Genomic DNA, 26,509 nt, shown 5'->3' on the forward strand with positions numbered 1-26,509 from the left:
TGTCAGGGAGAGAAGGGGCTTCCCGGGAGCAGACATTATCTATTCTCCACCAGGATATCCAGAGTCAAGACTTCTCCTACTTCTGAACTCAGGGTCCAGCACTGCCCCACCCAAACTTCCACTATTTTGTGACACATGAAGCTACTGGGCTGTGGCACTTCCTGGAGCCTGCATGGAGATTTCAGCCCTGTGACATCTCTGCAAACCTTCTCCCTACAGCTGCATAAAGTTTGAGGTGGACAGTAAGTAGTGGAAAGATGGGTTGAACCTTATTTCAGAGTGGGATCTTCATAGGTTTTTCTCATCTTGTTTTTAGAATTTTTTGTTGTTTGTGTAAAGATGGTATTACAGAAACATAAGGTTCAGTGAAGGAACTCAGGATGAAGATGGGCTTACAGCACCACTGTCAGCATCCCTCCATGTCCTGTCGCTTCTAGAAACCAAGCCCACACCAAGCACAGCACAAATAAAAGCCATCACCCTCTTATGAATAAAAAACCATATATATTGTGGAATATTAAGTTTTCTGTGTGTACTAACACGAGAGAAAATACTTTTTCTCTACATAGAGTGAATTTTTTCTTGGTGACTTGTTTTTCTCTAGGGAAGGCTAAAAAGGAATTTGTGACTGACCAAATTAGATACCTGCCTGAAAAAGACAGTGCCTTGGGCAGTGGTGATGGTGGCTGGAGGCACCAGGTGTCTTCAGCCGGTGCTGAGGGGGACTGACTGAGGATACAGCTTTCTTGAGGAGCAAGAGTTGGGGATTTCACAGGCCCTGTTGCACCGGATATTTTTCAAGGGCTGCTGATCTCTGATTTGCCTGTCTCTGTTGGGACAACTCTGGTTCTTGAGAGTGGCTTGTTGACTGCTGGCTGCATAGCTCAGCATTCTGCTGGGTTCTGAGTAGAACGGGTGACTGTGCTTGCAGGGAAACCCACAGACTGGGGCTTGAAACTGCTGTTGGTGCTGATTTACCTTCGAGGCATGGCGCACATGGCAAAGTGACATTTTCTCCTCCAGTATCTGTCCAACAGCTGTCATGAGCCTCTGAGCTTCAGCACTGCTGCCGTACATGCATGATCTGTTTTTTACTGTTTTTTGGCTCTCGGCAGTGACTGGTGCTGGCTTCTTTTCTTTCTTTGAAAAAATCCTCTGAAAAAATTGCTTGATGTTTTCTCCAAAGTGGCTTATTGAAGGAGGCTGTTTCTTTGATGGCAGTATCTGGACGCCTTCATTCTGACGGGTGTCTTCTGTCTTCCTGCCTGGGGTAAGTTGAGGAGTCCTCAATCCTTGAAACATTTCTTCATGTTTTTCTAAGTTGGGCTTCCTAGAGTTCTCCTTCTTGTGAGTAGGGGGAAACAATGCACTTTGGCTCTTGCATGAGCCTTGACAGTTTGGGTTTCTGGGCTCCTTGTGCCCCACATTGCTCCTTCTGGCTGACATGAGGTCACGTAGCTCCTGGGAAGCCCGCATGTTCCCAGTAGCCATGCTCTGGAGATGGCCCTGGGGCACTTGAGAAGCCAAATTCTTTGAAGCATGGGGCAGAACAGATGCTTGCCCAACTGGAAGGAGCACAACAGCAGCAGACACTTGAGGCTGGGTCTCTGACTTCATGGCCATTCCAGGCTCAAATTCACTAACAACCTCCTCCATAAGACGCAGCTTTCTTGGGTCTTGGGAGACAGACATTCTAGGGAGTAGAGAGCTTTTGCTGGCGCCTGGAGCCTCGAAACCATGCACATCCTCATTTGTGGCTTGGAGGTTTGCCATCATACAGGTTCCCAAGGGGACTGTGGGTTGTGGCACTGCCTCCCTGGTCTCTCCAGCCCTTGAAGATTGGGCTCCTAAGCTCCTGCTCTGCTGGGTGCTGCCTGTGAGGCTGTATGTGAGGGGCTTAGATGGCCACCTGCCCTCCTGTCCAGCTGTAGGAGCCTTCAAGGACCCATGATCATTCCAAGATGGGATCCCTCGCGGGGCCCTCTGGAACTGCTTACACGCAGGTGAGGAGGCCTGAAGACTCTCTGGCATGTGAACAGATGATTTGGTCAGCACCTGCTTTCTCAGACTTGCCATTGGTGGCTCTCTAAGGAACGTGGCCACCTCAACTTTTGAGCCAGCCCCAGATTCACAGGTGTCTGAGGAGGAATCAGTAAGCTGTATAAGGGACAAGGATGAAACCTTTTCCAGTTTAAAGCAATGAATGGGCTTGAGGACTCTGAGGGGTAGACCCCACCTGTGTTTGGCCCAAAACCTCACAATATGGGCTCCCAGCACCTGCTGAGTACACGGCTCAAGGAAGGAAAGCACCTGGGCTGTGTTCACACAGGCTTTCCCACTTTTCGGTGCTGCTAGATTGCTGGTTTTCACGTGGGTGTTGGACACGGGAAAAGCCTGGTTGACAGCAAGCCAGGATCGACGCACACGCACGGGGATCAAGCCCTCTTTGGTCTGGCCCAACTTCCTGCCCATGTGGGCTTTCAGGATGTTTCCTATATGATTCCTCTCTGCGCGTCTTAATAAATCACTTCCTGAGTCACTCCTCAAGGGCTTCCTCAAGTTCCTTTCCGACTCCTCAGAGGTCGCCCCCAGAACCTTCCCTGGGAAGCTTTCCATGCCCCTGGATAGATTTTGTGGGGTCTCACCCAGAATTTGCCCCAGATGTGGGCACGGGTCCCTCTCTAGCTGGAACTTCACCGTCTGTGCCTCCTTGCTGCTTTCACCTGTGGACGTGGAGGACTGACAGGGCCTGGGTTTGCCCTTGGCCTGACTTGTCCCTGGTGATTCATCCTGAAGCTGCATCAGATTCAGAGACTCTTGGATCCTTCCACGTTGCCCTATGTGTTGCTCCAGTTGTCTCCGGAGTTCAGGACTGACTGGAAAGTTCTCAGGCAGAATGCATGTCAGTCTTTCCTGGGGAAGGTTAGGAGTGGAGACACTAAAGACGTCCTGAGATTTTTGAACCCTAGAGGGTAAAGCCAACCCACCTTCTAGTTGTTTCCTCAACAAAGGCCATTCAGGGTGCTGAGTTTCAGGTAGGGAGAGAGCTTGCACTTTATTCTGCGGTGCAGGGCAAGCTACTGCAGTGTTCTTGATCGGGGATGGAAAAGCAGGAGATAGGACTGGAAAAGAGGATTGAAAATGGACCTGAGCCTTGGTCTGAGCCATAGGTGTGGGCCAGAATTCGGGTTTGGATGAAATAAAGGGTTGGGACTCATGTCCCAGGTGGGATAGGGGCTGGGCCTGGAAAAGCAGTGGGGACATTGTAGTCTCCCTTTGGCGGGAAAGATGATCTTGCTGGACTGATGAGTTGAAGACGCACCAGGTTCTGGTAGTCTCCTGCCACCAGGAGAAGGCAGAAACTTGACTGTTTGAGCCGCCAAGGCCTGAGATGGCTGGGACCGAAGCCACCAAATCCTCACGTGGAGACAAGCTTTGAGGGACGGTGCCCAGTGGAAGTGCCACTGAGTCATAGCTAGATGGAGTTATCAGAGTGGAGTCCCGTAGGGGAGGAGCAGTGAAGCCTTTTGGAGGAGGCGGAGAGCAGGCCAGAGGATCAGGGGTGTGTGGTGGGTGAGGGAAAAGTGCAGGTGGCTCGGGTGAGGGGCATTCTAGGAGAAGGGAAGGTTCTGGTGGTGGCTGGGAGGCACTTAGGGAGGAGACTGAGGTGGTCATTGGGCCTGGTGGTGGGGTGGAGGCCAGATCCTGAGGATGCTTGGTTCGAGGATCCGGGGAAGCTAATGGGTAGAGAATGGGAGCAGCGTCTTCCATAGACTCATGAGAGGACCGGGAGGCTCCATCAAGTGTTCTTTTGCCCACCTCACCTGGGGGGTCTGGACCGGAGAGCTGACCAAAGTCACCTTTGTCAAGGTGTGGCCCCAGGAGGCTGCAGGAGACAGGAGGCAAAAGCTGCAGCCAGGAGCAGGTGGGTTTGGAGGGCACAGTGGGTGCTCGGGCCACAGCCCCTCCACCACCCCACACCCTGACCGCCCAATTCTCCTGCTACTCCTTGCCCCAGGGTTTTACTCCCATCCTCTGTCCCCCTGGTCTCCCCATCCCAGGTCAGCTCCAGGCTGCCTATGGCCCTGGGGTCGCATCCTAGCCCTGGTAGGAAGGATGCAGGGAAGGGGAAGTGCCTCACCTCTGCAGTTGTGAAAGCAGGTCCAAAGTCTCCTCCAGGCCTCTTGGGCACTCTCTACAAGCTGGAAATCAGACCTGGTTAGGGCAGTGAGGGAGGGGCCTGGGATCTCACAGGAGGCTGAGTGTACGTTTCTTCAGGGAAGACCATGGGGAATTAGACCCTGGAACCCACCCATCTGTGTCCAAAGCCACATGGCCCCTACGGTAATAGCAAGGCATAGAGAACAGGGCTTTGTCATTCACAAAGGGCTTCCACACATGGACCCTCCACCCCCACAGTCCTCACAACTGCCCTGTGGGGAGAAAGGACTGGGGTGGTCTCAAAGAGGAATCAGCCTTAGCAGAGTTGAACAGCTGTTCCCAGGGAGCGGGAGGCCCCTCACCCCCCTCCACATCCAGGCAGGCATTGGTCTCCCCAGGACACACACACTGTCCCCTGCTGGGTAACACTCAGTCCTTGGCCCACCATGGCTTCATTCCGGCATGGAATCTGAGAAGGACCCGGGGGTTCTGATTTCCTTCCTAGAAGCCCCCACCTCAGGTTTCTTCAACTGACTTCTTCAGAGTCAGTTCCCTCCCGGACAGATGAGATCAAATTAACTCTAGTGTGCCCTGGCAGAGCCTTACCTCTCAGACTGTGGTTTTTCATCCTGCCTCTGGGTCTCCCCCTCCGCCCTACTGGACACTGGGAGACACGATGACGTGGGGAGACAAGATGATGAGGGGAGACAAGATGACGCTGGGAGACAAGAAACGGCGAGGAGCTAGGACCGGCTCTCCCTCTTCGCCCCCCAGTCCAGCCACAGCACACTGCACTCACGAACCGCATGGCTCTCTCTGTCTTGCCCAAGGAGCTCTGTGTGCTTCCTCCCACTCATGTTTAAATGGATGATAAACTGCTTTTCTTCTTAGAAAAACAGGAAGAGGGGGCTGGGCGCGGTGGCTCACGCCTATAATCTGAGCACTTTGGGAGGCCAAGGCAGGTGGATCACCTGAGGTCAGGAGTTTGAGACCAGTCTGGCCATGGTGAAACCCCACCTCTACTAAAAATACAAAAATTAGCCAGGTGTGGTGGCGGGCGCCTGTAATCCCCAGCTACTCAGGACACTAAGGAGAATAGCTTGAACTCTGGAAGCAAAGGTGGCAGTGAGCCCATATCGCTCCATTTCACTGCAGCCTGCACAACAGAGCGAGACTCCGTCTCAAAAAATAAAACAAATAAAAATAACACACAAACACACACACACGCACACACACACACACACAGATTTTCAATATGAGTTCCACCATGGATGCCATCAGTCCCTGTTTCTCTGCTCCAGGAACACCCAGGCTCAGGCCTGCAGGCACAACTGAGCTGTCAGGTAGGATTCTGCTTGCCAGGAGACCAGAGGCGACGCCAGGCCCCGGTAGGAGGAGGCCCTCGGGGTCCCAGCACAGGCCCCATATCACCCCACACAGAGGAGGCTGGGCCCTGAGCCACCTGCCCCAGGAAGGGGCTGATGAGCCAGGGCTCAGGGCCTGGCCTCGGACAGAGACCTCCCTTGTCTCATGACCAGAGACCTCCCCTGTCTCATGACCAGAGACCTCCCCCGTCTCATGACCAGAGACCTCCCCCATCTCATGACCGGTCCTGGCTGCTGAGCCCATGGGTTTGATTTTGCCTTCATGCCTCCTGCTCTCCCCCACAGATGGACTGAGAGCTTGGGATGGAAATCCCTGTACACGATCTACCCCGACCAACCCCTGGCTGCCCTGCCTCTCCCTGGAAGGATGATGTTCTGGTCTCTCCTGAGACTTCCCATCGCAGAAGTCTCCCCACTGGATTTGGAAAAGTGGAACTAATAATAGAAAGAAAGGAGAGAATCAAGCTCTGTGGGTCCGGACTGAGGGCTCCTTACCTTTCTCTTCCCAGATGATGGTGAGGGTGGGTCGTCACAACGGAGGTAAGATAAGTAGGGGAGTAATAGGAAGAAGAACGCCAGGGCAAACACCAAGGTGAGGAAGATATCCAACGCCCATGGTGTGGAGCTAGGGGCATTTAGCGATGAGGCACTAAGTAATTTTAGAGGAAAGGGAAGATTCTCCATGTGAATAGGCGCATTGCTTTCAAGCAACTGAGCTCTGGGCATCCCCATGGAGACTAGGGACTGGGGCCCAGGCCTGCATCACAGAGCTGGGGCCTTCACATCACAAAGGGCCCCTTTGTTGGGGAGGGGCAGTAGGAAGGGGAGGCTGAAGCACAGCCCCTCCCCACCCCCCAAGCCGGGGATCCCTCCACCCTCCCACCTTCCAGATCCCTCCTTCCCACTAAGTTTTGTCAGTGATAGAACTCAGCCAGTTTTCTATTCTTTCTCCCTGGAACACAGATATTACCTGGTTCCTTTTATCTGTTGGAGTCAGTGGCTTGAGGTTACCTATTTTATAGCCTTTGAAAATCTGAAGTTGACTCTGAAATTTTGGCTATGTACCAGGGATTTTTATTTTCAGAATTTCCTTCGTCCTCAACTCCAGCTTTCCCACACAATGTTTTTGTCTTATATCAATCCAGGGACAAAAATGTAAATTTCTTTTACTCTTATTTAGTTTTGCAAATTTTGAATAGTAAGTTTTAAAAAATTATTTCTATCTCACTTTCCTTTTTTTTTAATTTTTTTATTTTTTTGAGATGGAGTCTCTCTCTGTCGCCCAGGCTGGAGTGCAGTGGCATGATCTTGGCTCACTGCAAGCTCCACCTCCTGGGTTCAAGCCATTCTCCTGCTTCAGCCTCCTGAGTAGCTGGGACTACAGGTGTCCACCGCCACCACGCCCGGCTAATTTCTTTTTGTATTTTTAGTAGAGACGAGCTTTCACAGTGTTAGCCAGGATGGTCTGGATCTCCTGACCTCGTGATCCGCCTGCCTCACCCTCCCAAAGTGCTGGGATTACAGGTGTGAGCCACTGTGCCAGGCCTTCTATCTCACTTCTTTGAATCAAAGGGACCTACCCACATACAATTAAGATTTTTATTTAAATTTTATTTATGTACTTATGTATTTATTTTAAGTTCCAGAGTACATGTGCAGGACATGCAGTTTTCCCTTTTTTTTTTTTTTTTTTTTGAAACGGAGTCTCATTCTGTTGCCAGGCTGGAGTGGAGTGGTGCGATCTCGGCTCGCTGCAACCTCTGCCTTCTGGGTTCAAGAAATTCTCCTCCCTCAGCCTCCCGAGTAGCTGGGACTACAGGCATGCGCCACCACGCCCAGCTACTTTTTGTATTTTTAGTTGAGACGGGGTTTCACCATGTTGGTCAGGATGGTCTCGATCTCTTGACCTCATGATCCACCCGCCTTCCCGCCTTGGCCTCCCAAAGTGCTAGGATTACAGGCTTGAGCCATGGTGCCCAGCCGGATTACAATATTTAATATTAAGATGGCAATACTTTCCAAAGCAATTTGCAGGTTCAATGCAATCCCTATTTAAATTCTAATGATGTTTTTTGCAGAAATCAAAAAATGTATCCTAACATTTATAAGGAGTATTAAGGAAGTCCAAATAGCCTGAACAATCTGGAATAAGAAGAATAAAGTTGGACTCATGCTTCCTGATTTCAAAACTTACTTTAAGGCTATAGCAATCAAAACAGCATGGTACACAGTGTGGCATAAAGACAGATATATATGTAATCCCAGCACTTTGGGAGGCCAAGGTGGGCAGATCACTTGAGGTCAGGAGTTTGAGACCAGCCTGGCCAACATGGTGAAACTCCATCTCTACTAAAAATACAAAAATTAGCTGGGCATGGTGACACGTGCCTCTAGCCTCAGCTACTCAGGAGGCTGAGGTAGAAGAATTGCTTGAACCCAGGAAGTGGAGGTTGCAGTGAGCCGAGATCGTGCCACTGCATTCCAGCCTGGGTGACAGAGTGAGACTCTGTCTCAAAAAAAAAAAAAAAAAAAGGAAGACAGATATCAGACATATAAATCAAAAGAACAGGATAGAGAGCCCAGAAATAAACCCTTGTACCTATGTTCAAATGATTTTCAACCAGGGTGCCAAGACCATTTGGAAGGACAATCTTTTCAACAAATGGTGTTGAGAAAGCTGGGTACAGTGTATCCATATACAAAGAGTGACATTGGGCCCTTATGTATACTATATACATAAATTAACTCAAACTGGATCAAAGGCCTAAACATAAGACTTAAAACTATAAAGGTCTTAGAAGAAAAAGTATAAAGGAAAAGTTTTTTGACTTCAGTTTGGCAATGATTATTGGATCAAAGGCACCAAAAGCACAGGCAATAAAAGAATATATAGATTTCATCAAAATAAAAATACTTTGTGCATCAAAGGACACTATCAATAGAGTGAAAAGGCAACTCATGGATTGCAACAAAATGTTTGCAGATCATACACACTGATACAAGATTAATATCGAGAATATATAAAGAACTGCCAAAACTTGACAACAAAAGATACAAACAAGATGATTCAAAAATGGGCAAAAGATTTGAATAGATATTTCTTCAAAGAACATACACAAATGCACAAGATGCTCCACATCACTAATCTTTAGGGAAATTTAATTCAAAACCACAATAAGATATCATTTCATATCCATTATAATGTATATTATCCGAAAAAAATAAGCAACAAGTGTTAATGAGGATGTGGAGAAATTGGAACACTTGTGCATTCTGGTGGGAATGTAAAATAGTGAAGCTGGTGTGAAAAACTATTTGGTAGTTCCCCAAAAATTTAAAAATCAAATTACCATATGATCCAGCAATTCCACTTCTAGATAGGTATATACCACCAAAGAATTGAAAGCAGGAACTCAAACTATTACTAGCACATCAATGTTTATAGCAGCATTTCACAATAACCAGAAGGTAGAAATAACCCAAACGTCCATCCACGGTGAATGGATTAACAAAAGGAGGTATATAAATACTAGGGAACATTACTCAGCCATAGAGAGGAATGAAGTTCTGATACATGCTACGATATCAATGAATCTTGAAGAAGTTGTGCCAAATGAAATAAGCCAGATACACAAAGAGAAATACCGTATAATTCTACTTATATGAGGTACCTAGAGTAGTCAAATTCTAGAGACAAAGCATAATGTTGGTTGCCAGGTTTGGGTATACAAGGAATGGGGAATTATTGCTTAATAGGTATGATTCAGTTGGAAACATGAAAAAATTCTGTTGGGAAGATGAAGAAAAAAATGTCTGGGATGCAGATGGTGGTGATGGTTTTACAACAATGTTAACATATTAGACTTAACAGCACTGAACTGCACACTTTAAAATGGCCAGAATAGTAAGTTTTGTTATGTATATTTTACTTCAGTAAGAAAGCCAGAATTATTAATGCCCCAAATAGGGAGATGAAGTAGAGGGTGCCTCGCACGTTAACCAAAATGATCTCTCTTTTAGACAAAGAGGATAAACATTTTCTTATGAGGGCTTTTTGTTTGTTTGTTTGTTTTTGTTAGGTGCAGCCTCTTTAAAATGTTTACAAAATGTTGAAGTTCATACAATGGGATAATTTTTTCACTCAATTTTTTGTTTACATACCATGTTTGCAACTTCTTGCTTTAGGCCATCAAGAAAAATGTCCAAGGGGCACTGAAACTGTCAACATTGGGAGCTAATTTGGAATATTGTCTAAAGATGTTGTTTAGGGAGATAGTTTCTCATATTTTACATTAGCTTTAGCTAAATAATATTTTAAGGATGCAATATTCGAGTCCAAATTGTGCTTGAGGTCTCCTCATACCCATTAAATAGACTACTGAATGGTAGGAATATTTTGATATTGTTGTTTTAAGGTGCCTCTTAAATGAACAATCACTGCTCTCTTAGTTATAATTCACAGTTATTATACTGGAACCTTGCTGATGTGGTGGTAAGGCATTGTAGAGGGAAAGCAGTGTGTAATTTTATGATTACATATCCATTTTCTAGTGCACCTGAGTCCCTGAGCTCTGACTTTCAGAAGAATTTCTTAGCCATTTTTTTTAACCCTTTATGTGAGACAGGAAGTCTAATGTGGGCTGAATTGTGTAATTGCCCTTCCCCTGGGTCTGTTAAGTATTTCCTTTTAAGGACAGGTCTTTCTTAAACAGAGCCCTATGTTCTAGTTGTATGTCAAATGGTAACTTTCCCTCTCTCCTTGTCAGGTGCACGAAGGAATTTATTTTCTGTTCACAATGAGCACCTGGTGGGGCTCCTGGAGGTAACACTCATGTAAGTGTGGGAGAATCCAGGCTCTTTACATATGGGAGTGGAACCAGATCTTTTAATGTGCTTATTTCTGTTGACCTAAAAGTAAGAGGCTGGGCTGGGCACTGTGGCTCACACCTGTAATACCAGCACTTTGGGAGGCCAAGGCAGGAGGATTGCTTGAGGCCAGGAATTCAAGACCAGCCTGGGCAACATAGTGAGACCTCCGTCGCTACAAAAACCAAAAATAATTAGCCAGGCGTGGTAGTGCATGCTGTAGTCCTAGCTAATTGGGAAACTGAGGTGAGAGGATCACTTGATCCCAGGAGTTTAAGGTTACAGTGAGCTTTGATTATACCACTGCACTCTAGTCTTCCAGCCTGAGCCACAGAGCAAGATCCTGTCTCTCCAACAACTACAACAACAACAATAAAGGAAAGTGAGGACAGCTGCCCAAAAGACTCAGACCCAAGAAACCCTGGATAGGAACTCTATATGGCCTTTATTAGAAACAGAAAAGGGAAACAAGGAGTGGGCTGATACAAAGCGATTTGTCAGGAATTCTCATTGGTTATAGAAATAACATTGGCTGGGCGTGGTGGCTCACACCTGTAATCCCAGCACTTTCGGAGGCCGAGGTGGCGGATCACGAGGTCAGGAGATCGAGACCATCCTAGCTAACATGGTGAAACCCCGTCTCTACTAAAAATACAAAAAATTAGCTGGGCGTGGTGGAGCTGGGCATGGTGGCGGCGCCTGTAGTCCCAGCTACTTGGGAGGCTGAGGCAGGAGAATGGCGTGAACCCGGGAGGCAGAGTTTGCAGTGAGCTAAGATTGTGCCACTGCACTCCAGCCTGGGAGACAGAGCGAGACTCTGTCTCAAAAAAAAAAAAAGGAAAGAAAAAGAAATAACATTAATTAGTGATTGGCTATAAATTGTTAAGCTCTAGGATGTGGGTTACCATGTCCAGTATGGCATTATTAAGTTAATTTATAGCTACTTGTGGCAATAGCAAGCAGTTTCAAGAGATGAATACATAGCTCAAAATGACTGCTGTCTCTTTTTGGTTTGGTTTTGCCTTGATGCCTCCTGCTCTCCCCCACAGATGGACTGAGAGCTTGGGATGGAAATCCCTGTACACGATCTACCTCTACCAACCCCTGGCTGCCCTGCCTCTCCCTGGAAGGATGATGTTCTGGTCTCTCCTGAGGCTTCCCATCGCAGAAGTCTCTCCACTGGATTTGGAAAAGTGGAACTAATAATAAAAAGAAAGGAGAGAATCAAGCTCTGTGGGTCCGGACTGAGGGCTCCTTACCTTTCTCTTCCCAGATGATGGTGAGGGTGGGTCGTCACAACGGAGGTAAGATAAGTAGGGGAGTAATAGGAAGAAGAACGCCAGGGCGAACACCAAGGTGAGGAAGATATCCAACGCCCATGGTGTGGAGCTGGGGGCATTTAGCGATGAGGCACTAAGTAATTTTAGAGGAAAGGGAAGATTCTCCATGTGAATAGGCGCATTGCTTTCAAGCAACTGAGCTCTGGGCATCCCCATGGAGACTAGGGACTGGGGCCCAGGCCTGCATCACAGAGCTGGGGCCTTCACATCACAAAGGGCTCCTTTGTTGGGGAGGGGCAGTGGGCGGGCAGGGGCAGTGGGAGGGGGAGGCTGAAGCACAGCCCCTCCCCACCCCCCAAGCCGGGGATCCCTCCACCCTCCCACCTTCCAGATCCCTCCTTCCCCCTAAGTTTTGTCAGTGATAGAATTCAGCCAATTTTCTATTCTTTCTCCCTGGAACACAGATATTACCTGGTTCCTTTTATCTGTTGGAGTCGGTGGCTTGAGGTTACCTATTTTATGGCCTTCGAAAATCTGAAGTTGACTCTGAAATTTTGGCTATGTACCAGGGATTTTTATTCTCAGAATCTCATTTGTCCTCAACTCCAGCTTTCCCACACAATGTTTTTGTCTTATATCAATCCAAGGACAAAATGTAAAGTTCTTTTACTCTTATTTAGTTTTGCAAATTTTGAATAGTAAGTTTTAAAAAATTATTTCTATCTCACTTTCCTTTTTTTATTTTTATTTATTTTTTTTTTTGAGATGGAGTCTCTCTCTGTTGCCCAGGCTGGAGTGCAGTGGCCTGATCTCGGCTCACTGCAAGCTCCACCTCCCCGGTTCAAGCCATTCTCTTGTCTCAGCCTCCTGAGTAGCTGGGACTACAGGCATCCGCCGCCACCATGCCCGGCTAATTTCTTTTTGTATTTTTAGTAGAGACGGGGTTTCCCCATGTTAGCCAGGATGGTCTTGATTTCCTGACCTCGTGATCCGCCCGCCTCGGCCTCCCAAAGTGCTGGGATTACAGGCGTGAGCCACTGCACCCAGCCTTCTATCTCACTTTCAATCAAAGGGACCTACCCACATACAATTAAGATTTTTTTAAAATTCTATTTATGTACTTATGTGTTTATTTTAAGTTCCGGGGTACATGTGCAGGACATGCAGTTTTCCTTTTTTTTTTTTTTGAGACAGAGTCTCACTCTATCGCCCAGGCTGGAGTGCAGTGGCGCGCTCTTGGCTCACTGCAAGCTCTGCCTCCTGGGTTCACGCCATTCTCCTGCTTCAGCCTCCAGAGTAGCTGGGACTACAGGCGCCTGCCACCATGTCCGGCTAATTTTTTGTATTTTTAGTAGAGACGGGGTTTCACCGTGTTAGCCAGGATGGTCTGGATCTCCTGACCTCGTGATCCGCCCGCCTTGGCCTCCCAAAGTGCTGGGATTACAGGCATGAGCCACCGCGTGGGGCCTGCTATCTTATTTTAATGTCTCTCTGGGCTCGATAATTTAAAAGGACTGGCATTCCTCTGATAAAAGTTATTTTATTTTCTCATTTTCCATCAATATATCCTGTTCAGTGAAATATCTGTTCGTGCTTTTAGCCCATTTTCTAATTGGATTGTTTTTCCTTGTTGTTGTTGTTGACTTTTGAAAACTTTAAACAATATTCTAGATATGACCTCCTTGTCAGATATGGTTTATCAGGTGTGGTTTGCAGTTTTCTCCCAGTTTTTACCTTGTCTTTTTATTAACAGGCTCTTATGCAGGGCAAAAGTTTTAAATTTTGATAAATTTTGATAACACCCAATTAATAAATTCTTATAATTGATTGTGCTTTCCTGGTGTCATGTCTAATAATTATTCATCAAGTCCTAGGACCTGAAGAATTTATCATTAAATTTCATATTTTTACATTGAGATCTATGATCTTTTTTTTTTCTTTTTTTGAGAGGGAGTCTCGCTCTGTCGCACAGGCTGGAGTGCAGTGGTGCCATCTCGGCTCACTGCAAGCTCCGCCTCCCGGGTTCACGCCATTCTCCTGCCTCAGCCTCCCCAGTAGCTGGGACTACAGGCACCTGCCACCAGGCCCAGTTAATTTTTTTGTATTTTTAGTAGAGACGGGGTTTCACCTTGTTAGCCAGGATGGTCTCGATCTCCTGACCTCGTGATCTGCCTGCCTCGGCCTCCCAAAGTGCTGGGATTACAGGCGAGAGCCACCACACCTGGCTGATCCTTTTTTTTTTTTAATAAAGACATGAGGTTAGATTGAGGTTCATTGTTTTGTCTATGGTATCTAACTGCTCCAGAACCACTGTACTATTGAATTGATATTGCACCTTTTTCAAAAGTCAGTTTGTTGTACTTGTATGGAAATATTTCTGAGTTCTCAATTCTGTTTTATTGAACTGTCTATACCCCTGCCAATACCACACTGTCTTGATTTCTGTAGCTATGTAAAAAGTTAAAAAATTGGGTAGAATAATTCCTCCCACTTTATTCTTCTATTTCAGACTCGTTTTGTTGAGCTGTATTATAGAAAAAACTATTCGTGACACCTGTTAAAAAATAGTAAGACAAACTTTATTCATAGGGATTATTGCAATAGATATAGAGATTACTGCAATAGGGTCTTGCAGTAATCTCCAGTTTCCATATATTCAGGTTTCTCTCTGAATAGAAATTTTATAGCCACAGAGCAGGGTGGAGGTGTGGTAGTGTATGGAAAATTACTAATAAGAGGGAATCTGGCTAAACTGACCTCACAGAATTCTTGCTGAAGCCATGCCAGAGTGATCAGATATCACCTGGGGATGGTAGACAATAAGAAAACCAATTAGATATCAATGGTGATTAGATATGAAGATGGAGGATTTTGACTAAATTGCCTTGCTAGGATTCTTACTAATATTGGGCAATTCATAGACAACACAAAAGCCCAAAAGCCAGGGTTTAGTTGACAAGAGAGTTCAAAGGAGCATGGCTAGAGTCTGGTTATGGAAAGAATTTTTGTCAGCTGGCTGGGTCTTCCAGAGCTATGTAGAATAAAAATGACGAGCACAGACATATTTTCCTTCTTCCCAAACTGAATGGGAAAGCATTCAGTCTTTTTCATCTTTTAGTTTGATGTTAGCTGTAGATTTTTTTCTAACTTAAAAGTTAGAAAGTTTACCTCTGTTCCTAATTCCTGAAAGTTTTTTTTTTTCATTATAAATGGGTGTTGAATTTTTTCAAATGCTTTTCCTGCATTGATATAATCATGTAACATGCTTATCTTTAGCTTGCTAATGTGAGGGGTTACACGAATTGATTTTTGAATACCAAAAGAGCTTTTTATTCCTGGAATAAATATCACTTGTTCATGGTTTGTAATTATTTTTATATATTGTTGAATTATTTTTGCTATTATTTGGTTGAGAATTTTTCCATCTATATTCATGAAGAATACTGATTTCTTCTTCTTCTGTCTTTAGCTCTGATATCAGAGTAAAACTGGCCTCATGAGTTGGAATATCTTTCTGTTGTCTTCTTTCTATCCTTTACTCTGGAAGAGACTGGATATAATTCGTGTTAACCTTTAAATGTTTGTTAGAATTCTCTGATCTAGCTATCCAGGCCTGAAGATTTCTTTTTCAGATATTTCAAATTATGACTTCAGTTCTAGGACTATTCAACATAACTATTTCATGTTGTAAGAGAGAATTTGTGCTTTTTCAAGAATTAATGCATTTCATCTACGTTGTGAAATTTATGTTTGTAGAGTTGTTTGTAGTATTCTCTTTATTCTTTTGATTTCGTCATGGTCTACAGTGATATCTCCTGTTTCATTCTGGATATTGATATTTTGTGTCTCCTCTACAGGCTTGTCAATTTTATTAACATTTATAGAACCAGCTTTTGTTTAATCGGTTTTTCTCTATTTTTCTTTTTACATTTTATTGAGTTATCTTCTTATCCTTATTATTTCCTTTCTTTCACTTGCTTTCGGTTTATTTTGCTCTTCTTTTTCTAGTATGTGAGAGAGCTTGGTTATTGCTTTGAAATTTTTTTCTTTTCTAATGTAAGCCCTTAGTGGTATACATTTTTCTCTCACCACTGATTTAGCCACATCCCACAAATTTTGATATGTTGTGTTTCACTTTCATTCATTTCAATGTATTTTAAAAATTCATTCACTTTCACTTTCATTCATTTCAATGTATTTTAAAAATTTGAGACTTTCTCTTTGAAAAATGGATTATTCAGCATGTGTTTTCACGTGTTTGGAGATTTTCCTTTTATCTTCCTGTTATTGATTTCTAGTTTAATTCTGTTGTGTTCAGAGAACAAACTGTATGATTTCAGTTGTTTTAAATTTGCTGAGATTTGTTTTATTGCCCAGGTTACTTCATATTTTGCTAAGTGTCCCATCGACACGAATAAAATGTGTATTTGGCTGCGTTTGCGGTGTTACATAAATGCTGATTAGTTCCTGTTGATTAACAGTGTTGTTGTGTCCACAGAAGCACTGGAGAAAGACTGTAACCTGAGGTGACAGGCTTTGATTGTGTCCTGGCTTAGTATGATGGGACACACCTCTGCTTGCTTCCTTTCCTTTGGACAACCCTCAGCCCCTCAGTCTCTACATCGCCTCAACATGGCCGCCCACACGCCAGAGTGTCTACATGGGCGCCGCCATACTGGCGCCCAGCCTAAGCTGCTGAAACGGTAGTGTTTGGCAAAGCGCCATGTTGATTACTGGCAACCTTCAGGCCATGAAGACTGCTGAGCATGCGCACACCCAGGCAGCGCTGTAAGAAGTACCTCTAGGCCTGGGAGGCATTGAGAAAAAGGAAGTGGGTCCTGTTCTCGTTCTTGCGACTATAGTCACCGCCCGAGGCAAATGACCACTGTCCTGAGAGGACGTGGGTGAGGGGCAGGTGAGTAGAGGCATGGAAGCATCTGTGGACTGAACAAGAAGAATCTCTGATGTCTGTCGTGAGCCCTCCGGTCAGTGATGGGGAGGGTCAGTGGATGGAATAGTGGAAGTCGGAGCGATCTCTGATGGTGGATCTGAGGGAGGAGTGAGGGAGCACTGAGGGGTCTCTGGTGGTGGATCTGCAGGCGGAGTGAGGACGGACTGGGGGTCTCTGTCTGGTGGTGGATCTGAGGGCGGAGTGAGGGCGGACTGTGGGGTTGTGGGGGAGGATGACTGTGGGGACTAAGGAGGGATCTGAGGAGTGTGAATGATGCACATCTTAATTAGTTTCCTCTCTTTTATACGTACCGATCTGTTTATATTTTCGTTTCTGTTTCATTATCATGATATGTTTTGCTAAAGATTTAAAGAATATGTTACATAGAATTGCATGTTTCCATTTCCATTTTGTTGTCTTTCATATCCAGACTAGTAGCTCCTTTATCATTATGGTTATTATATTTATATTTCATTCTTTCTCTATTTAAAAAGAATCAAGCGTCCGAAAGGTTTATCTGTTTTATTGGACATTTTGAAATGTCCAATAAAATACTCCCTACTCTTTTAATATTAATTTTTTTCTCTTTTTCTTTTTAGGTACTTTCTCTTTTTCCCACTTTTTGATGTAATTTGTTGTTCTTTCCCTTATTTTCTTAAGTTTTATGCTGGATACATATAGGGTTGTAAAGTTTCTTTAAGTACATCTTTATCTATGAAATGCATAAGTTCATTTTGATGTTTCCCTTTGATTCTTAGTTATTTAGGAGAGTTTCTTCATTCCCAAATTATTAAAGTATGTTTTAGCTGTTTCTTATTTTATTGTATTGTCAGAAAATGCAGACTATCAAGTCTCAACTTTTAACAATTTATCAAGATTTTCCTTGAAGCCAAGTTACTCAATGAACTTTGTTCAACAGATATAAAAGAAAAATTATATTTTGTTGTATGGGCCAAAATTCTGTTTAATTAAGTCTTGCTTGTTGGTATTTTTCAAATCTTTATCTTTCCTAATTTTGATCTACTTGTTTCATATTCTGGAAGAGATACAATAAAAATCACTTTTAATAGTTCATTTTGCAGTTATATGTGCTTTTTTGCTAATTTTATTTGTGCATCTGAGGGATGGGCATACATACACTTAATGGTTAGTGCATTTTTTATCCTTTTTCATGTATTAAGTGGTATTATTATAGGATCCCTTTTTTCAACCAAAAAGAAAAAAGAAAAACACTTTTTAACATCGAATTCCACTTTGATACTCACATTGCCACCCTTGTTTTTACTTTTATTGCATTTGGATGATGTCTTTGCCCAGAGCTTTATTTTATATCCTATTTGTCTCTGTGTCAGATTACCTATTTGTTTACAATAGATGCTTTTGCTTTTTTCAAATCCAACTTATAGTCTCTGTTGATAGAATTTTACATTTCAGTTTAGTGTAATAATGATTTATCTGATTTTATGCCTTCCATTTGATGTTTACTATTTAGCTCTTTTTATTTTCTGCCTTTTCTTTACATAATATTTTCATTGGATTGATGAAATTTCTGCTCATTGTTTCCATTCTGCACCCCATTTTTTCTATTTATTTTTTCCTGAGATTATTAGGAATGTTTTATCGTAGGGTATTATTAATTTTCTCTTTACTGGCCTCTTTATCACATTGTCACATTGTCCTTTTTTATAATTATATATCTTTTGCAAGAATTATTGCTAAATAATATTTTCCTATTCAAGATTTATTGTGTGGTTCATTTTACATTTATTTGGACTACTTCTTTCAGTGTTTCTCTCAAAGATAGAGATACTCTGCAAGTGCTTTTATTTCTGAAAATGTCTCTCTGGCCCTGACAGAGAAGTGGTCTTTTAGATGCTATTTCCGACATCATTTAGCTTTCAGTACTGCAGATGAAGAATTTTCTTATTTCCTTCATTCTTCCTCTGTAAATAGTCTGGTTTTTCACAATTAGATTTAGAAGTGTTTTCTATTTATAAATTTATTCTATACATTCAAGAATTTCCCCCGATTTGTTCATTGATTGAATTCCTGTTTGTGTATGTGGAGGAGTTTATAGCCTAGTTGTGTCAGTGGTGGGAGATGTGTCTGTGTGCTAAGGCCCCAGTGCAGGTACAGGTGTGCCTAGGATTGGGACTCTTGGGATGGCTGATGGAGATGCATGATGGGTAGACATACAGGCATAGAGGCCAGTCATGGGGACATGGGATTGATTGGGTAGAGAGCCAAGACCATTAGGGTAGAGGAATTGAAGACTCTGTGATCAGGTATTGTAGGATGAGTGATGCAGGGCTCATGGGCAGCAAGGCATGGAACTCAGTGAATCTGAGGTTTCAGTAATGGCTTCTGGGAGTAGTCTCTGGGCACCAATTGACACTTAGAGCAGATTGAAGAGTGGTAGTGAGGAGTTAGTTACCAGGGTTGATGATAACTTGAAGGGCCTGTGAAATCAGATAGTATAATAACGTAATAGAACAGTATATCCTTTGGATATTTTATAAAGTATTTAAGCAATTCACAATTATTGAATATCTAAACGTTTCTAATCTTTCTTTTTTATTAACCATGTTATGGTAAAACTTTTGCACTTAAATCTTTGTACCATATGGGATGGGATGATATTTTAATGTGGTAGTTCCAGAAATAAATTTTTGAGTAAGGTGCAAGGGCACTAAATGATGTATGTGTCCATGTGTGACATTGGCACAGTTCCTTCTCTCATGGGTACCTCTACCCATCTGTTTTCTCAGATCTCTGCCCCTTTGTCCGAAGAGCCAAAAATGACCAAGTCCCTGGTGAGTTCTTATTTGTTCATCTGTTTATTTGTTGCTTTCTTTTACTTTTAGTGGATTTTAGGAGACATCTAACAATCCCTATAGTAAGATGACAAGACTAAATAAAAACTAAGATCAGATAAAATGAAGAAGAGACTGTCAACCCCAAATCAAGTTTAGAATATATGGTCTTACACAGTCATGAACTTTGAACTGTTAAATTGTCTCTGCTCTTCCTGAAAGACATAGCAATAATGGAAATTGGATACATGGTTTATAAAATTAACAAGTAATTTATTTCATCTGTGGTAAAGATTTCATGGTTCTTGATGTCTGAGAAATTTTTTGATAGATCTTCAGATGGTTAATGACAGAGCAGTCTTCAACAGCAACCCTACTGAAAGTGCACTAACAGGCCAGGCGCGGTGGCTCACACCTGTAGTCCCAGCACTTTGGGAGGTCGAGGCAGGTGGATCACATGAGGTCAGGAGTTCCAGACCAACCTGGCCAACAAGGTGAAACCCCGTCTGCACTAAAAATACAAAAATTAGCCAGGTGTGGTGGCAGGTGCCTGTAATCCCAGCTACCCAGGAGGCTGAGGCAGGAGAATTGCTTTAACCCAGGAGGCGGAGGTTGCAGTAAGCCGAGATTGCGCCTTTGCACTCCAGCCTGGGCGACAAGAGCGAAACTCTGTCTCAAAAAAAAAAAAAAAAAAAAAGAAAGAAAGAAAGAACGTGCACTAACAGTTTTTCTGTTGCTGTCTTATAGAACAGTGCTTCTGACACTTGCATTTGAATTCAGATTCTGATTTAGTAGCTATGGGATGGGATATGAGAATTTTTATTTCTCACAAATTTCCACAAAACATCAATGCTCCTTGTCCAAGGACCACCTTCTGAAACAACCTTGAGGTTTTATCGTGAATGGGAGTTGAATTTTGTTAAATGCTATTTCTGTACCAATTGACATGATCATGTGATTTTACTTCTTGAGTCTGTTGGTATGGTAGATTACATTGATTGATTTTTTAATATTGAACCAGTGTTGCATCCATGGAATAAACTCCACTTGGTTGTGGTATATACTTTTTAAATTATTTGTATTTGCTAATATTTTGTTAAGGGTTTTTGTATCATATTTATGAAGGATATCGCTTTTTTTTTTTCATTCTGTCTCTCTTTCTTTTTTTTCTTTTGGTACTATTTCTGGTTTAGGTATCACGATAACCCTGGCCTCATAAAATAAGTTGGAATGTGTTCCTTTATATTGATTATTCTGCCAGAGATTTTGTATAGTTTGTGTTTTCTTTTCTATACTTTGTCCAGTTTTGTGTCAGGGAAATCATGGCCTCACACAATAAACTGGGAAGTATGCCCTTCTCTTCTGTTTTCTGGAAAAAACTGTGTAGAATTTATGTTAATTATGTTAATTCTTCAAATATTTGGTAGAATTCTCCAGAGAAACTGTCTGGGCCTAGAGATTTCTTTTTTGGAAGTTTTAAGATTACAAACTCAGTTTCTTTAAGAGTTACAGGGCTATTCACATTGTCTATTTAATATTGAGAGGGTTGTAGTAGTTTGTGTGTTTTCAGGAACTGGTCCCTTTCATCTAAGTTGTCAAATTTCTGTGTGCAGAGCTGTTAGTAGTTGTCTTAGTCAGCTCAGGCTGCCATAACAAAGTACCATAGACTGGGTGGAATAAACAACAAAAATTTATTTTCTCACAGTTCTGGGAGGCTGGAACTGAGAGATCAGGGTGCAAGTATGGTCAGGTTCTGATGAGGGCTCTCTTCCTGGCTTGTAGACAAAAACTAGATTCTCACTGTGTGCTCACAGGCCATTCCCTAGTGACTGCCTGCCTATGGAGAGAGAATCTCTCTCTGTAAGGCCACTTGTCTTATCAGATTAGGACCCCTACCTTGTTTAACCGTAATTACCTCTTAAAAGCCCTATCTCCAAATATAGTTACATTAGGGGTTACAGCCTAAACATATGAATTTTTGGAGGACCGAGAAATGTCTTGATTTCCACATTCTCCTGAAGGATATTTTTGCCTGATCCAAAATTCTAAGTTGATAGTTCTTTTTTTTTTTTTCTTAGCACTTGAAAAATGTGCTACTTCCTTCTGGCCTCCAAAGTTTCTGATGAGATATTAGTTAAAACTGCATGTTAATTTTCTATTGCTGCTGAAATAAATTATCAAAAATTTAGTTGCTTAAAAATAACACTTTTTTTTTTTTTTTTTAACAGTTCTATATTTTAGAAGGCCAACATGGGTCTCACTGAACTAAAACCAAGGTGTCAAGAGGGCAGTATTCCTTTCTACAGGCTGTAAGAAAGAATCTGTTTCTATTTTCTATGACTTTTCTAGCTTCTAGTGGGTGCTCACATTTCAGTTTGTGGCCCTTTCCTCCACCGTCAAAGCCATCAACATTGTATCTCTCTGACCACTCTTTTGTAGTCGCATCTTTCTCTGACTCTTTTATTGCCTCTGCTTTAACTTTTTTGTTTGTTTGTTTGTTTTTTGAGGCAGAGATTTGCTCTTGTTGCTCAGGCTGGAGTGCAATGGCGCGATCTTGGCTCACTGCAACCTCCGCCTTCCGGGTTCCAGTGATTCTCCTGCCTCACCTTTCTGAGTAGCTGGTATTACAGGCATGCGCCACCACGCCCTGCTAATTTTGTATGTTTTAGTAGAGACAGGGTTTCTCCATGTTGGTCAGGCTGGTCTCAAACTCCCAACCTCAGGTGATCCGCCCGCCTTGGCCCTCTCGAAGTATTGGGATTACAGGCATGAGCCACCGCGCCTGGCCCTCCTGCTTTAACTTTTAAGCAAATTTGTGATTATATTCAGCCCACCCAGATAATCCAAGATAATTAATCTTCCTATTTTAAGGACAGCCGATTTAGCCACCTAGATTTGATCTGAAACCTGAATTCCCTTTTGCCATGCAACCTAACATATTCACAATTTCTGGGAATTAGGATGTGAACATCTTTGGGGAGCCATGGTTCTTAGTATCTCACATTGTCATTCAAATTGTTTTTCTCCTGTGGGTAATGTGTAGTTTCTCTCTGAATGCTTTCAGCATTCTTTCTTTGTCTGTAGTTTTCTTTCTCTATATTTTTTTCACTATAATTCTTTCTTAGTGTGAATTTCTTTGGTTTTATCCTTTTTGGGATTTGCTCAGCTTCTATCTGTAAGTGTATATCTTTCGGGAAGTTTCAGAAATTTTCATTCATTATTTCTTCAAATACTTGTTCAGCCCCCATTCCTTTCTCTTCTTTTTCTTTTTCTGGAACTCCAATGACACAAATGTTAGATTTTTTGTTATTGTCCCACATGTCTCTGAGGTTCTGTTCCTTTTTTTCTCAGTCTGTTTTCTATCCATTCTTTAGATTAGATCATTTCTATTTTATTTTCAGGTACTCAGAATATTTCTTCTGTTGTCTCTATTCTTTTGAGCCCATCTATTGAGTTTTTAATATTGGTTATTTTTTAATTCTAAAATTTTCATTTGGTTTTTTCATCTCTTCTCTATTTCTTTGTTGAAGTTTTTTTGTTTCAAGTGTGTTCATATGCTTGTTAAAACATTTTTATGAGGACTACTTTAAAATCCTTATGAAATAATTCTGATACATGCATCACTTCAGTTTTAGTATCAGTTGATTGGTTGTTTCCTTATTCAAGTTGAGATTTTCCTGGTTCTTGGTTTTACAAATGATTTTGTAATGTATTGTGGAAACCTTGGGCATTATGAGACTCTAGATCTTATTTGAGTCCTCTTTTTTAGCAGGCATCCTCTGGGCCAGTGTGGGAATTGGGGGGCCTTGCTGTACTACTGCCAGGTGGATGTGAATTTGCAGGTTCCCTACTTGAACTCTGTTGACAGTCTGTGGGGAGAGAGACACCTCATTACTGCTAGTTGGGGTTGGCAGTTCAGGCTCCCCAGTAGACCTCTGGTGACATCACCTTGTCTGAAAGGAGAGGGTACCTTGTTTCTGCTCTTCATGCTGTCTTCTCTGATATTGTTAGGTTGGATAGGGCCTCATTACCTCTCAGAGTGATGAAGGTCTTGGATTTTCATTTGGCATCCTCTCACCCCACACCTGTCATGATGGGAAGAGTGTCACATTACTGCTAGGTAGGAATGGAAGTCCAGCCCTGAGGTGGCTCCCACTGGCATGGCAGGAAAGCTACCCATTACCACTGTGCAGAGATGAAAGTCCCAGCTCCCCAGTTGGCTTTTTCTCATACTACCCTATTGCAGTGGAGGGGCATCCCCAGGCAGCCAGGCAAATACAGGAGTCTAGGCTACCCACTGAGTCTTTGCTGATGAGAGATGAATCAAGCCCACAGTTTTTTGTTGTTTTATAATCTGTGGTATTTGGTTGGAGTAGGTTTTGTCTAAAAGTTTTTTATTTTTCTCTGTTGCCCCTTTCCTGGTCTTTTAGCTAGAGAAAGCACTTTTTTCCAGGCCTTTTTGTATATACTTGTTGATGTTTCTGGATTGTAGGTTTTTCGAACACCTGGTCAGAGCTATCTATATGAGGCCGAAAGACACAGAGAGCTCATTACTGTTTACTTCCCTGGTTCCTGAGGCCCCTAGCCAGGGTGCCTATTTTTCTTAACCTTTCAGAGTCTCTGTATGTTGGTTTGATGGATAATGTCTATGGTTTGTAGATGAACTTAACAGGATGAATAGAGACAAGTGCATCTACTGTTTCTTTCCAGGAGTGGAATCCAGTTTATTGAGTTTGAACAGAGGACTTCATATATTAAGCATAGTCTTATATATTTTGTTCAGTTATAACTGCCTCTTTGTCCTTTGCATCTGAACTTTTAAAAATAAGTATTTCATTTTGAATGTCATGAAAGTTTTACCTATATTTACTTAGTCAAATTGTTCTTTGTGGTTTCTTAGAATAAAACAGTTGTCATCTGCTCTCTTCCTCTTCAAATTTCAGCTTCTCAAAGGTAGTCACTTTGAACTCAGTTTAGTATCTTTTGCTGTTTACTTTCATATGTCTAAATAACATGTTTGTACTGGTATTTCTAGGCTTTCAGTTTTAAGCAGTTATCTACAGACAACACAATGGAAAGAAGGAATTAGCTCTCTTTCAGACACTCAGGCCCTTGACACTCATGTACACATTTCTCATATACCCTCCGTCTAATATGGGTATTTTATTTATTTATTTTTTATTTATTTAGTAGAGATGGGGTTTCACCATGTTGCCCAGGCTGGTCTTTGAACTCCTGGGCTCAAGCGATCTGCCCACCTTAGCCTCCCAAAGTGCTGGAATTATAGGCATGAGCCACCGCGCCCAGCCTAATATGGGTATATCATAATTTGGGGTAAATCAATAGGCTGCATTTTATTATGATGATTATTTTAACAATATTCACAAGTGAGCCATTTACTTTTTATGCAGTGCTTTTTGTTTTACCTGAAATTACAAGTGTCTGGCTTAATCATTTGTTTTGTTCTTCATACATATATGTATAATATATATTATATATATCAGTAATTCATCTCTAGTCTTCCCAGGTATATAAATACCTTCTCAATATATTAAAATATATTAAATAATAACAGTAATATAATATAAACACTAATATAGTGCTTACTATATACCAGGCACTATAAGCATTCTCTATTAACTAATTCAGTTACAACCCCTACGAGTTATTGCTATGGTTTGGATATTTATCCTCTCCAGATCTCATGCTGAAATTTGATCCCCCAAGCCAGGCGCGGTGGCTTGTGTGTAATCCCAGCTATTCAGGAAGCCAAGGGAGGAGGATCACTTGAGGCCAGGAGTTTGGGATCAGCCTAGGTAATATGGCGAGACCCTGTCTCTTACAAAAATAAATAAATAAAAAGAAATTTTAAAAATAAAAGAGAAGTTTGATCCCAGTGTAGGAGGTAGGGCATAATGGGAAGTGTTTGGGTCATGGGGACAGATCCCTCATGAATAGATTAATGCCCTCTCTGGGGAGGTAGTGAGTTCTCAGTCTTATGAGTTCTGTGAGAGTTGGTTGTTGAGAAGAGCTTGCTACCTCCCATTCTCTCTCTCTCTTTCTTCCTCTTTTGCCATATGATCTCTGCACACACCGGCTTCTCTTCCCCTTCTGCCATGAATGGAAGCAGCTTGAAGGCCCTCCCCAGATGCAGATGCTGATGCCATGCTTCTTGCACAGCCTGCAGAACCATGGGCCAAATAAACGTCTTTTCTTTATAAATTACCCAGGCTCAGGTATTCCTTTATAGTAACAGTAAACAAAGACAGCTATCTATAATCATTATTCTCATTTTACAGACGAGGAAAACTGTTACACAGAGAAGGAGTTTGCCCAAGATCATGCAGCTCCTGAATGATGAAGCCAGGAAAATAAGACCCAGGCCGTTGTCTCTAGATTACATGCTATTCATTTCAGCTCTTTAAAGAAACTCCTCTTGGAGTCGTCGACCTGCTCATAGTTACTCTCTATCTGATACTCAGCTACTGGCATGGGCTGTCCCTTCCACATGATACTAGGAATTCTCCTCATGTTTCTCAAATGTTAGATCTCTTGAGTCTCAAGAAGCTGGGTAAGGCATAGAAATGGATTGTCCTGTAGAGTCTCCAGAAGGAGTGCAGCCCAGCAGGACTTATTTTGGACATACGACCTCCAGAATAGTGACAAATTTGTGTTGTTTTAAGGCCAAAGAATACAGGTAGCCTCTAGAAGCTAGAAAAATCAAGAAAATTGATATTCCTTTAGAATCTCCAGAAGGAATACAGCCCTACTGACACTCAGATACAAGCCCAAGTAAAATTATTTAGGCGTCTCTAAGACTACCCTCACTTATGACAGAAACTGCAAGCTCAGGAGTCTCCAAGACCACCCTCAGTTTCCATCATTCACGAGAAGGACTTACGCAACTCAGGAAAGCCATTATACTCATGCTTATAGTTCATTTCAGAAAGAGGACGTGGATTAAAATCAGCCAGAGAAGATGTGCTCAGTGCAGTATGATGGAAAGTTTCAGGTTACTGAGTTTCTCATTAATATTGTATTTTTAATTTCAAG

At 42.7% G+C, this 26,509-nt stretch overlaps 2 protein-coding genes across 17 annotated transcripts in view; one reads left to right on the top strand and one right to left on the bottom strand.

The window, feature by feature from the left end:
• Positions 1-484: 484 nt before the first annotated feature.
• On the bottom strand, positions 485-12,064 carry LOC129043640 (putative spermatogenesis-associated protein 31C2). Of its 6 annotated transcripts, none has more exons than XM_054500402.1 (6): positions 11,672-11,889; positions 6,042-6,195; positions 4,768-4,879; positions 4,142-4,202; positions 3,825-3,886; positions 485-3,122 (listed from the first exon to the last, which is right to left on the bottom strand). In XM_054500402.1, the coding sequence occupies exons 1-6, from the start codon at positions 11,809-11,811 to the stop codon at positions 706-708; spliced, it is 2,946 nt and encodes a 981-aa protein (XP_054356377.1). In that variant the 5' UTR covers positions 11,812-11,889; the 3' UTR covers positions 485-705. The 6 variants fall into 6 exon arrangements, with proteins under 6 accessions (XP_054356377.1, XP_054356379.1, XP_054356374.1 ...); XM_054500404.1 differs by lacking the exon at positions 11,672-11,889 and having other exon boundaries at positions 485-2,138; positions 2,646-3,122; positions 6,042-6,279; XM_054500399.1 differs by having other exon boundaries at positions 485-3,886; positions 11,672-11,896.
• ZNF484 (zinc finger protein 484) overlaps positions 10,358-26,509 on the top strand; it is a 45,578-nt gene continuing 29,426 nt past the window's right edge. For 3 of the 11 annotated variants that reach the window (XM_063649680.1, XM_063649678.1, XM_054500408.2), the window contains exons 1-2: positions 16,482-16,607; positions 19,412-19,456. Coding sequence is in view for 3 of the 11 variants with exons in the window: in XM_054500408.2 (XP_054356383.1) it covers positions 19,442-19,456 (15 nt within the window). In the remaining 8 variants the exon portion in view is untranslated. Of the gene's footprint in view, positions 10,380-12,116; positions 12,391-14,899; positions 16,678-19,411; positions 19,457-21,684; positions 21,766-26,509 lie in introns of those variants that run through there. The other 8 variants (XM_054500405.2, XM_054500415.2, XM_054500412.2 and 5 more) reach the window with 8 other exon arrangements.

The sequence above is a fragment of the Pongo pygmaeus genome, chromosome 13 (genome assembly GCF_028885625.2).
Source record: "Pongo pygmaeus isolate AG05252 chromosome 13, NHGRI_mPonPyg2-v2.0_pri, whole genome shotgun sequence".
NCBI lineage: Eukaryota > Metazoa > Chordata > Mammalia > Primates > Hominidae > Pongo > Pongo pygmaeus.

Bases quoted from the DNA above. Each gene is read 5' to 3' on its own strand.
- LOC129043640 (XM_054500399.1), bottom strand. From the start codon at position 11,811: ATGCCCCCAGCTCCACACCATGGGCGTTGGATATCTTCCTCACCTTGG. The intron at 6,196-11,671 runs GTAAGGAGCCCT...AAAATTACTTAG, and splicing joins CATCATCTGGGAAGAGAAAG to TGCCTCATCGCTAAATGCCC. The intron at 4,880-6,041 runs GTAAGGAGCCCT...CTTGTCTCCCAG, and splicing joins CATCATCTGGGAAGAGAAAG to CGTCATCTTGTCTCCCCTCA.